Here is a 12,824-nt window from a genome sequence, read left to right as displayed (position 1 = left end):
CCTTGATAAATAAATAAATTTTAAAAAAAGTAAAATAATAAAAAAAAAAAGAATCAATGCCCAAGTTGCAGTAAATACCTAGCCAAGAGTCTTCTGGAACGTTGGGAAAGACGTCACAAAAGAAGTGAGCTGCTTTAAGGGAAGTGATTCTTTTTCTCTCCCGATAGAAAATAAGCCCCGATTGTGAAGAACATTTTGCGGTAGCCTGTCTCCAGGGGAACCAGGGCTACGATTAGGCCAGGCCGAGGCTGCCCACCAGAGAGGCTGTGAGAAGGGTTGGAGATGGTGAACTGTGGGTACATGCCCTGAGTGGGTGGACCGACTAAAGCAGGAAACTCTAAGCCCGTATGGAGGAAGGACAGGAGCCAGAAGACTCCCAGGAGCCCGCCAGGGCTGGGGTATCCAGGGAAGCTGGTAGGGTAGAGGGGCGAGGAGTCCCAGAACATGTAGATGTTGTGAGAGCCCCTGAGGAGGCAAGACAGGTGGAGGTGCCTGAAGCCGCCACGAATTTAAACATGTTGAGGGTCCCGGAGAGGGCAAGAAGGGTGGAAAGTCCTGGAGTCTCCAGGGATGTAAGCATGGTGAGGGGCTCATATAAGGACCAGGTGGAAATCCTGGAGGAGGGAGGAAGAAGGATGGAGATGCTGAGAGTCCAGGAGACAGAAACTGGGGAGGAATCTGGGCTGTCCGGAGAGATCAGCGAATTGGTGGTCTCTAAAAGCAAGGTGCCAGGACGGTCCAAAGGGAAGAGGAGGAGTCGCCAGCATGAACTGGAGGAGCAAGTGGATGGGCAACAGAATCAAGAAAGCCATTTAGGCCAGCCTAGCCAGGATCGGGAGGAGTTCTTAGATCCCAACTTGGAAGGGACAGTGCCTCGCTATCGCTCCGGGACAATAAAGCATAAGGGCGTAGCTGACAGTCTGATGGGTCGCCGCCACCGCAAGAGTCAGGCCAAGTACCTCCTGGAGAGGAAGCCCAGTGTGAGGAGCGGCTCTGGATCTTTGGCTCAGGGCCGCTTGTCCCTGGCTTCTGGATCGTCCCTGACTCCCGGATCGTTTCTGGCTCCCGGATCGTCCCTGGCTCCCAGGGTGCCCCCGGTTCCCAGGGTGTCCCTAGTGCCTCGGGTGTCTCTGGCGCCCCGGGTGTCCCTGGGTCTGGACTCAAATCGTTCTAGCTCCTTGAGGAGAGAGAGCTCCACTTGGTATCAAGAACCAGAGCTAGGATACCGGCGGCCCACCATTCGCTTCAGCCTCCGCCCCAAGACATCTCGCCGCCTGTCGCAGCGGTCAGCCACTCCCTGCGTCTCGCTCATCAGTGCCTTCAACGAGCTGGCAAAGATGGGTGACCCGGACCTGTTGGAGATGGTGGAGGAGGAAGGTAGGACCGCAGGCTAGTGCTGAACAGGCGTGTGAAATTTCTCCGCGAGCGGTTTCTGGGGAACATTCGCAGCGTGGTGAGCCCCGCCCTGTGCCTTTCCTGCCAGGTGGAGGGTGACATTCTGTGCCCCGCGATGGACCCCGATCCACCTGTGCACCTGGCACCTGCAACCTGTGACTCCCTAGGATATCCGGGCATCTGTCTAGGACCCCTCTGACATCGAGTGATTGGCGTGTTGTAGTGTCCTGGGCCAGGGTTTTCCAAGCATAGTTTGCACAGTTGGTGACGCTTCTGTAAGGAACTTGCTCTGATGTCTTCCTGTCAGCTCTCTGAAGACCCTTCAGCCAGGTTTTGAGACAGTGATTACAGGATGGACTTACCTAAGGTTCTAACAGCTCTTGGGAACACTATGGTTGTGTGTGTGTGTGTGTGTGTGTGTGTGTGTGTGTGTGTGTTACACCGCTTTAAATGAAGCCTTATTTATGTTGAAAACACTAGCTTACACTGACCTATATTTTGTCGATTTATAGTCTAGTTAACACCTTTTTTCTAAACATAGTTTTCCTTCTGGAACAACTAAGTCTCAGCTCTCTTAGTAATTCTGGAGCTTTGATTTGTTGTCTTCTTTTTTCCAGTATTTTGGACATAAAAGGTGTTCTGGTATCGGAAGAGGAGAAGATAAAATCTCTCACTCTGTAGCCTAGGTAGACTTTGAACTCATGGCAGAACTCCAGTTGCAGACTGAGTGCTGAGGCAGGAGCTCCTGGCTCTATTAAAATGAAATGATTAGAAGATACACATGTAGTCTTCCTATTTGGTCTTAGCAAGACCAAGAATATTGTTGTTGTCTCTCCCACACCTGTTATTTTTCTTTTTGAAACAGAGTCTCACTGTGTAGACTAGGCTAGCCTCAAACACACAGAGATCTGCCTACCTCTGCCTCCCGAGAACTGGGATTCAAAGCATGTAGCACCATTGCCTGCCTTATATCTTGGTGTGTTTCTGAGGTTCAGTCACATAGTACACCGCTCCTTTTATTTGGCAAGTGGTATTTCATTGTGAAGGAATGCCACACCCATTGCTTCATCAAATCCTGGGCAGAAAGTTAATTTCCCTCTTTATGTTACAGTGAACATACAGCGATGAACATTCGTTTCTAAGTTATTGTTCAAACATTATTTCTCATTTTTCTTGCATCTATCTCAGAAGGTCCATGGAACATGCAGTGACTCTGTACTGACTAACTTAAGCCATGGCCACAGTTTTCTAAGGGTCTACATAGGTTTTTTTTTTTTAATTCCACCAGTGGCTTCTGTTTCTTTTTTGAATGAAAAAATATGAAACAAAAAATATATACACTGTGATAGTTTCTGGATAATAAAGAAAAATATTACCTTTCAGTCACATGGAGATGAACTATTTCATTTTCAGGCATGTGCAGGTCCATGTGATTTAGTCTTAGGGTAAGCCTACTTACCAGAAGCTGTGGGGCTAGCAACCCTTTGTCATGAGAACAAATGTAGCTTCTGTCTCTCCAAGGAGTTTCAGAACATTCCTGAGGCTCATCTCTTTTCATTGCAAATGGCGTGGTGGAGTATCTTTCCTTATATAATCTCAGCTATCTCTCTTATTTCAGTGAACATGGGAGAAAATTATATTAATGGGAAGTTTGGCATCTGAATCCTGACCATATATCTGGACGTGGCAGCAAGACACTCAAGAGAGCAGGGTCTTGGCAGCCTAGTTCCTCTGACAACTCCTGTTTTTTTCAGGTGTAAAATGAGAAAGTCCTATGCTTTGCTTTATTCGTCTGGAAGCCCATTTGTTATAGTTGCTTCTCTGTTGCTGAGAAGGGATGTCACGACTAAGGCAGTTTATAAAAGAAATGTTTATTGGGAATCACAGTTCCAGATGGTTAGAGTCCACGACCATCATGGCAGAGAACATGACAGCAAACACGACATTGGAGTACTGGTCCACAGGCGTAATGCAGAGGGAGGGAGGGAGAGGGGGGAGAACTAAATGGAAGTGATGTGATCTTTTGAAACCTCAGCGTTCACCCCGAATGACATACCGCCTCCAACAAGACACACCTCCCTATCCCTCCCAAACAGGTCCATGTGCAGAATTCAAATATCTCAGCCTACAGGGGTCATTCTTATTCAAACTACCAGACTTTTTTGTATGCTTCTGTGACTGCTATTGACAAACTGTAACTGGAAAAATTAGACTGAAGTTTAGCATTGAAAACGGAAGTTTAAAAGCTGGATGTAAAGTCATATCATTATCGCTATATTAAGCAGTGTATCTAATAAAACCACCCACCCCTTAGCTATGAGGTTATTTAAGTTCCCTTGCAGTTGGTAGTTGTTCTCAATAGGAACACACTAAGAAATCTGCTGTGAGGTGATTTCAAAAGCCTGGGTGCTAGAGCTTCTTCTTGCACACCAGGACACAGTATGAGCTTGGGAACACTAACCCATCTGTGGTCTGATATTTACCAAAACACTGCTCATGGTGCCACGTCGTTATACTTTATTTTGTGCTGCCGGTAAGCACGTAACATGAGATGATCTCTTGGCAAACACAGGGGCTATTTTGAGCTCTGCTTTTGCAAGAGAATGTGTTCATGGTAAGGTGCCTTCCATGGAAATTGGTCATCCATTCTGTGCTGGTTTTCCTCTGTAGTGTATAAATGCTGACTCTCCTCAGTGGTTAGTACCACCCTTCACAACTCTGCTTTCTTGCCTACATACAGCAAGTCTCCAGGGCTGGAGGGATCTCAAAGTGCTCATGTAGAACTGGCTCCAAATTTGACCTCCTCGGGACCCTTGGTTTTTAACATTCAAAAAAAAATTACTTTTAAGTGTTTTAAATTTTGTTTATTTTATTTTATATGTATGAGAGTTTTATGTGTGTGTATGTGTACTACATGGATACATGATGCCCTCAGAAATGGGAAGAGGGCATTATATCCCCTGGGACTGGAGTTACAGATGGTTGTGAACAGCCATGTGAATGCTGGAAAGGGAAACTGATCCTCTCTACAAGAACAATATGTGTTCTAAACTGTTGAGTCATCTCCTCAGCCCTTATTTTTATCTTTGTGGGTCCCTGTGTCTGCTGTGTGATGCAGGTGCCTGTAGAAGTCAGAAGAGAGCCTTGGGTACCTTGGACCTAGAATAATAGACATTTATGAGCTGCAAGATACAGGTGCTGGGAGCAGAGCCTTGGTCCTCTGGAAGAACTCTGCTTACTCTGGACCTCTGAGCTCTCATTTCAGCCCCAGGCCTCATGCTTGGTATGTGTGTCTGAGTTGTGAATAGTTGTACGTGGGATAGCAAGCGATCTGTGTGTGTGTGTCTGTCTAATATAGAAGGAAAAAGAATCTAACCTCCTCAAATACTGCTGCTCGGAAGATTCAACACACAGGAAAAAGAACTCATGAAGTGGTTTGGGGCAAGGCTAGGGAGGAGAATGTCTGAGCTACCACAGTGTGAAGTATCAGCTGGGCAGAGGCAGTGCAGAGAGTTTACTCCAGGGAAGGGAAGCAGGGGGATTAAAGGGTACAGAGTGAGGGGAGGGTAGCAGGGACCTTGGAAGACTTAGAACAACCCTTGTCAGAATCTTCAAATCCATCTTGTCCAGTTCAGATGAGAGTTTGAAAGTGAAAGTGTCTCTCCCGCCTGATTTTATGTCAAGCAGAGCAAAGGAGGCAGGTAAAGGAGGGTTTCCTGTTTAGAATCTTCAGCTTTTTCTTCATAAAAATGGAGCTATAAAATGCTCTGTGCATCTTGTTTAAGGACTGCTTTTTGATAACTCTGTGATGCAATCCTATTTGTGGATTGCATTGTTCCTTGGTGTAATTGTGATAACTTATCTTCCACCTCGGTGAGTTGGTGTCCCCTGCTACCATAACTTGAGATATAAACACATATCTCTGAGAGTCTTGATCCTAACTTCTTTGTCATAGGCCTGTTAATTAATTTTTGTTGCTTTAATGAAGTGTCTGACAATGATGATATGTCAGGAGCAGAGTAGTATTTAGTTCACGCATTTAGAGCTGAGCGATTGACATATGTACAGCTTGAGGGATTTCTGGCTATGCCACATATCACAATGACTGATACTGCAGGAGCAAATGCAAGAGAACAATTTACAGTATGACGCAATGCCAGAAAGACTCAGGGCATGACGGGCTCTTTCTCTCACAACTTATTCTGGCAAGGAATGACTGCGACCTCCTCTAGAGCTAAAGGAGTTTCTTCCAAATGGGACGCCTGCAGTGTTCCAGTTATGTGTGACTAGGCTCTTGATGGCTCAGCAGTTAAGAGCACTGCCTGCTCTTCCAAAGGTCCCGAGTTCAATTCCCAGCAACAACATGGTAACTCACTACTATCTGTAATGAGATCTGGTGTCTTCTTGAGGAAGAGACTTGGTCAATTGTCCTCATAAATTAAGACCAAACCCAAATATGGACAAATTTAACAGAACCACCATATATGGGCTGCCCATGCATGCTTTGCCAGGGTACCCAAATATGGACAAATTTAACAGAACCACCATATATGGGCTGCCTATGCATGCTTTGCCAGGGTACAAATTTTCTTTTTCTATTTCAGGTTCTTGCCTTCCCTTCTCAATATTGTCACACTGGAAGCCAGACCTCTGGCATGTGAAACTCTGGGAGACACACTCAAACCATATCCAAAGGCATGTAAGAGTGATCAGTCTTCCCTTCGCTCACAAGTAAACTGAGAACTGTTTGGGGCATTATTGAATCCCAAGCTATATATTGAGGCATATTCACTGGGAAAGCCCTTGATGTTTGGGTTTTATGTTATATACTTTTCAAAGGATGTTTTATTTCTGTTTTTCTCTTTCACAAGAGAAAGTCCACACTCAGAAAATCTAAGTGATGCAGTCATTTTTGCTTAAGGTTCATGTTGTGCTTTTAAGTGTTAACACCTTTCTGTTTGTTTTTTTTATTGTTTTTACTCAGCTATATATTTTTCCCACTCCCCTTCCTTCCTCCCCCTTTCCTCTTGACCTCCCACTCCCACCATGCTCCCACTTAAGAGAAAAAAGGCAAGATCTGATGAGTTATTGGACTTGTTAACATCTTAAGAATTCCTCCTACAACACGAAGATATGAATATAAAAATAATTACAAGAACTTTATTCTGAAACCTAAGCCAAACAATTTATAGAACTCCAGAAAAATGAATTTGGAATATAACATATCCTAATAATTGCAACAGTATCAACAAGGATCTTCTATACACCACACACACACATCAGCTCACACTCCTTATAAGGTGGAAGGCATTGTGTCATTGATGTGTCGGCTGAAAGGGAAGCTATGGATGCTGTGTTGTTTGCCATGATGCATTGTCTCCCTGTGTACAGTACCCACCTGTGTAGGGAACATAGCCTGAGGAACAAATGGGAGCCTGGAAGCACAGCTAATACTGAACTCTGTTATCTTTCTATATTGCCCATGCTTTAGTGTGGCATGATTAGTAAAAACTCGCAGACAGATATTGGGGTTCAACCCAAAGACCAGAAAAGCAAAGCAGCCAGCCACTGGCTCTTACCTTGATCTCAGTCTGAAAGTGGTGATCCTTCCTTCAGGAAACTTAAAAGTGAAACTAAGATTGAGAGTTGTTTCCCCATATTTTATAATCCTCGCTAGTTATGGGTTTAAAGGAATGCAACACTAACACCTGGTATCTATGGCAAGCTAATGAGGAAACTGGGATTAAAGGTGTGTGGCTGTTTTACTTTTCTGATCTTCAGGCAAGCATTAGTTATTAAAATACAAATTAAATGCCATGCCACTACATTTCTTTGTCTAAAATAAAATAGAAGGCTATAACTAAAAAAAAAACTATATACAATAAGTACAATAACTATATACAATATATACAGGCCATAAATGCATCAATAATGTCTAGTCCATTTGCATTTGACAAATTCAGAGAAAATGCTCCATATCTATCCTATCTTGGTGAGTCCAAAGTCTTGTACTTCCTATCATAACTTGCTTTCTGCATCAGATAAACAACTACAACAAAAAAACTATTTAACTATCTAGTCTTCAACTCCCTCAGAGACTCAAGAAGGAAATAATATTGAGTATGCAGGAAGTACAAGCGACTTCCAAAAAATGTGAGTAAGAACAGAAACAGTAGTCTTCCTAGACAGTCACCCAGTTCGTCTGTAACGCTGAGACATCCATCTTCAGAATACAGGCCTAGCATATCTGACAGACTTTTCTGTGGAGCAGGATATTGTGAAGGGCTGTCCTGCTTTGTCTTGACAATGTTTGGCGGTAACTTTCTTTTGTGTCCTACTTGTCCAATAGGACAGCATAGTGTTAGTAGTCAAAGCAGGGCATTTTCTTGCCCAATGGCTTACTTTTGCCATAAAAATAATAAATTCCATGTGGAGTTTTTTTGGTGCCCATTATATTCCCTGAAGTAGATTGGTGTTTCCAGAAATGGACATGTCTCATTGTCATGAAAAAGAGCCTATGCTATTGAAACATCTTAAATGCCATATTCTCTAGATCTCTGAAGTGTTTGGAGATGACTTGTCTATCTAAAATATATCTTTGTTTGACCTTGAAAATATACCCAATGTGACTGTAAGTTCAATTATAATAGGTCACTAATTACTAACCTGCATTTCCTTATTATCCTAAAGAGTTGGTAATAATAATTTTCAAGGACTAAAAATTTCCCTTACATTGTTAAATGAGCTGTATCCTTGAACAAGATTAGAAATGAATGTACCATGTTTTAACAAAATTAATCTCAAATTTGTATCAATATACAAAATTTGTATATAATATAAAAAAGTCCAATTCAATAAAAAACATTTAAAATTAGTAGTTGCTTTTTAAAAGTACATTAAATAATCTACTTTTTACTTTATCATAACTTTATGCTCCCTTTTTCTTTTCAGAGTAGATTCAATAATCTATCCTTTTATCCTATCGTATCTATAATATATATAATCCATTGAATGATCAAAAACCATCCACCCTACCTCTTGTGAATATGGGCATTGTATTCTTAAATTTACTTCCTGCTGTCTGGGGGCAACAGTATCTTTAGAGGATCTTGAAAGAAAAATTTGGGTTAATTGTCAAGACCTGGGAGTGGTGGCTATATCAATTTTTTTTGTCCAGTCTATGTGTAATGGAAAAGTTTAGGGCTTGTCACATGTCCTGGCTAGAGTAGTATTTAAAACTGAATGATCTCATCTAGCCACCTCAAAATTGTTCTGAATAGTTTATAGTCCAAAACCAATCTTTAAGTGGTGTTATCAGCTGAATGGCATCATATGAACCAGGTAGAATCCTTGTTGTGTGGCATCATCTTCTTCCCAGAGACTTCAAAGATTAGTGTAGAAATTTTTATTATTCACTGTAGAAAAGTTAAACATTATACATATAAAAACAGAAAGTTTAAATTTAAGTAGACATTGAAAGAAAGGTAGTACCATAGAGAAGGAAATAAGTATAGGAAGAAATCAAATTTTGGAGAACAGTGTTTTGATAATAACCTTAGTCCCAAAATTTTTATTTTTCTTTGGTCCCACACCAGATGACTCTCCTGATATGAGACAGAAACTCTGAGTTTTTTATTTAACAACATGCTCTGATTTATAGAAGTACTGAGCCGCAGACCAACTCCAAAGCCAGCTTTGATTTTAAGTCAGTTGGGGCTACTATTATATTGAAAAGTAAAGAGATATTTATGTTTGGGGAGTGAGATTTTACCCTGCGGGGAAGATTGGTATCATAAACCAAATTTTTCTTTATTTGGTGATTCTTTATGGATAGCTATCTTTTTTTCTTTAGGCATATATATGTCTAAGGTCTCTTGACCTCTCAAAGATGGATATTTTCTTTTTCTTTTTCTTTTTTTGCTTTTTCGAGACAGGGTTTCTCTGTGGTTTTGGAACCTGTCCTGGAACTAGCTCTTGTAAACCAGGCTGGTCTCAAACTCACAGAGATCCGCCTGCCTTTGCCTCCCAAGTGCTGGGATTAAAGGTGTGCGCCACCACCGCCCGGCCAAAGATGGAAATTTTCTATTTTCCTGCAAAGACAAGAACAGAATCCCGACCCAACCATTGTGAGGTTTCCTTACAACTTATAGAATTGTCACCTCAGTGAGTGACCTGTCATTTCTCTGTATCAAGAGGTTTGTCCTTTTAAAATTGAATATTGATAATTTTATTTATTATGTACACAGTGTTCAGCCTCCATGTATGCCCGCACGCCAGAAGAGGGTTGATGGTATTTATAGCTTCTCTTCTCCTGTAGAAAAAGGAATGAAATCCTTTCTTCAACATAGTACATCTAGTTTCCATTCTGAGGTCCATACATCCTTAAAGTACACCAGCTATTTAATACAGAAGTTTTTTTCTATTGTCCAGTGTCTCTACAGTTGTTGTTCCTTTTTCTCATTGACATTAAAAAAATTCAAAGTTGCAATCAATTTCTAGGGGTGTTTATCATCCCTTTCTGTTTGTTCAACATATCTTTTGTAGTTCAATTTAATCTTTCTATAACTGCCTGACCTGTAGGATTGTGTGGTATACCTGTATATGTTTTATATAGTAATATAATGTCTTAGAGACATATGCTGAAACATTGTCTTCTTCATTTGTCATTCTTACCCATGATGGCCATAACTTCTAATAAATGTATGATTACCAAATCAGCCTTTTCTGAATGCAAGGCAGTTGTCCATTAAAAACCCGAATAGGTATTAATGGTGTTGTGTACATATTTCAGTTTTTTAAATTCTACAAAATGGAGCATATCCATCTGCCAGATTTCATTCCTTTGCATACCCTTTGGGTTCCTTCCTGCAGGTAGTGGTATTTGGTTATACAAAGAAAAAGTAGAAGATTTTCTAATGTTCTCCTTGGCTTGTTGTATGTATTTTAAAAGTCCTTTTAAAACATTTGCTATTGACATGATGTTTTTTTATGAAATTCTGAGGTTTCATCACATTTCCTGTCAATAATTGGTTTGTGTATTACCTTATGCTAGAGGATCTGGCAGACTCATAGGAGATGTGTGTTATGTACCTGAATAAGCAATAAAGTCAATTCTGTATCATCGGGTATAAATTCAGTGGTTTTAATATGCAAAACAACTCATACTGCATATTGTGAATCAGTAACTATGTTGAGGGGGTCTTTAAAATCCCTTAGTATCTTGAAAATAGCATATAATTCTGACTTTTGGATAGAATCATAAGGACTATTTTCCACTTCGCTTAAATTTTCTGATTTGCAACCTACCTTTCCTGATTTATTTGTGTCAGTATTGATGTCAAGTCTCCAGTTATTGGTGTTTCCCATACAATGTGAGGCAAGATCCAATTAGTTCTCTTTATAAGTCTAGTTCTCTCACTTTTGGAGCAATTGTTGAGCTTTCCAAGAAAATTACTATAAGCTCTTTGCCAGTGTCCACTGACTTCCAATAATTTGTTAATTTCATCACTCGTAAAAGATACTAATAATTTATGCTGTCTATACCTGCTAATTTACAACATAATTTATCTTTCTTTTTCTTATTTCTTCTAGGTTTAAGAGCCAAAGAAATAGACTATGTTCTCCAAAGGAATGAGGTAATTCTGTGTATTAACTTTATTATATGCAAAATACGAAGATTATGTCAAGGTTAGCACCTCAGATGTATAGCTGCTTTGGACCCCACTTATCCTCACCTATAATTCTCTGACTTGATCATCTTTTAATGTGAGACAGATCTCACACCTCATTCACTATTTAAACTTAACATTAGATTGGTATTCTCACTTAAGAAAACCAACCATTTGCAAATAGTTTCACTGTCAGAAAGTTGCTTGATTTAAGAGTCACACAAGTTCTAGAATTCATTTTAAAACATAATTTTTAAATGGAGCGGAGCAAGATATTGTTGTATTGGAAAAGTCTCATTTGAATTCATATTGAGGTTTCCTGTGCAATAAGTTCAGATGTGCTGGGGTTTGAGCTGCAAGACAATAACTTTAAATAAAACACTATAGGGAAGTGTAATGCTGGTTTGTGTGTGACACTTGTTTACACCATCGTTGTTGGGATGAAACATATTCTTACTGAGGGCTATCTGGTTCAAGAGTTAAGAAAACACTTTTATCTAAAACAATAAAATCAAATACAGTTGCTCTCTGTATCTGCAAGTCCCAGCCTTGTGTAGTCAATCAACTAAGCCTTGAAGGGAGGAAAAGTGAGATTGTCCTGTGACAGCGTGTTGTGTACCCGAAACACACATGATGGAGTAATGAGACGATTTGTGAGTCCTCTGAATGAATAAGACCACATTTGTTACTTGTAAAAGTATGTGACATCCATCAACTTAACAGTGCTGTTCTATTTTGTACCAGTTTACTTAATTGGTTAGTGACTGGGCACTGGGAAGGAGGGCATACGACAATGAAAGCTGTGCCCCTGTTGAGGAACCATAGGCTTGACCATAGTAAGGATTCTTCTTAGACATAACAAATCTAGGTTACAGGAGCCAATGAAATACACAGCCAAGAGGTTAAAAATGAAGGAAGGAACTCTACCAGTTTATGTTTCAAGTTGGAGACATAATTGCCAGTTTGGGGTCAAATCTGAAAAAAAAAAAATGACCTTTTTTTTCTAAGGTGTGAGATAGTCAAGTTCCTGTGAGGACATTACCAGGACCATGTGGTTTGCTTCAGCCATTTCATATGTAAAACAACTGCTTTTTCTGTATGTTCATAGAATGCAGATGTTTTAAGGCTCTGGGGTCAAACAAGGACAAACTAAGTTCCTTTACTGTCTTCATAGTGTAAATGTAGTTCTACCATTTATTTATATTTATTTTTCTGTTTTTTAAGTTTCCGTTGTGTGTGTGGGTTTGTGATACACACATGTATTCAGGTGTCCCTGGAAGGCCAGAAGATGTAGGAGTTACATGTGTTGCTAAGAACCAAATCCAGGCATTCCAAAAGAGTAGCAATTACTCTTAACTTCTGAGACATCACTCTGTCTCTTTGTGGTTACTTTGTAGAGACTGCCATTTCAGAACTGTTTGATGGGTTAGTTTTATTTGTTATTTTGTTACAGTTCTGCAGTCACCAGTATGATTTGTGTCTGCTGAAGTAGTTTGAATATACCTGTGCTCAACCTGTCTTCCTCCTAGCTAAGAAGACAGAGAGACTATTGTTCCTTGCAATCTACTGTGTAAACTCTACAACGCGCAGTATATTCCCGAAAGCTCCTGAAGTGCCTTTAATCCACATTCACTGTTTTTCAAAACTGATTTGCCCAGAACCAAGCAGTTGGATGTGATGCTGAAAAGAGAGAGAGGGAGAGAGAGAAAGGGAGGGAGAGAGGGAGGGGAGGGAGAGAGACAGAGAGAGAGAGAGAGAGAG

The 12,824-nt window shown here is 40.7% G+C and overlaps 1 protein-coding gene across 1 annotated transcript in view; it reads left to right on the top strand.

The window, feature by feature from the left end:
* The window catches only part of Ano5 (anoctamin 5), a 137,751-nt gene that overhangs the window by 53,675 nt on the left and 71,252 nt on the right, over positions 1–12,824 (top strand). Inside the window, exons 2-3 of the mRNA XM_013350251.2 lie at positions 722–1,377; positions 10,987–11,030. Coding sequence (XP_013205705.1) covers positions 722–1,377; positions 10,987–11,030 — 700 coding nt within the window. The remainder of the gene's footprint in view (positions 1–721; positions 1,378–10,986; positions 11,031–12,824) is intronic.

This window comes from Microtus ochrogaster, chromosome 22 (assembly GCF_000317375.1).
Source record: "Microtus ochrogaster isolate Prairie Vole_2 chromosome 22, MicOch1.0, whole genome shotgun sequence".
NCBI lineage: Eukaryota > Metazoa > Chordata > Mammalia > Rodentia > Cricetidae > Microtus > Microtus ochrogaster.
This window is presented reverse-complemented; position numbering and strand designations above follow the sequence as displayed.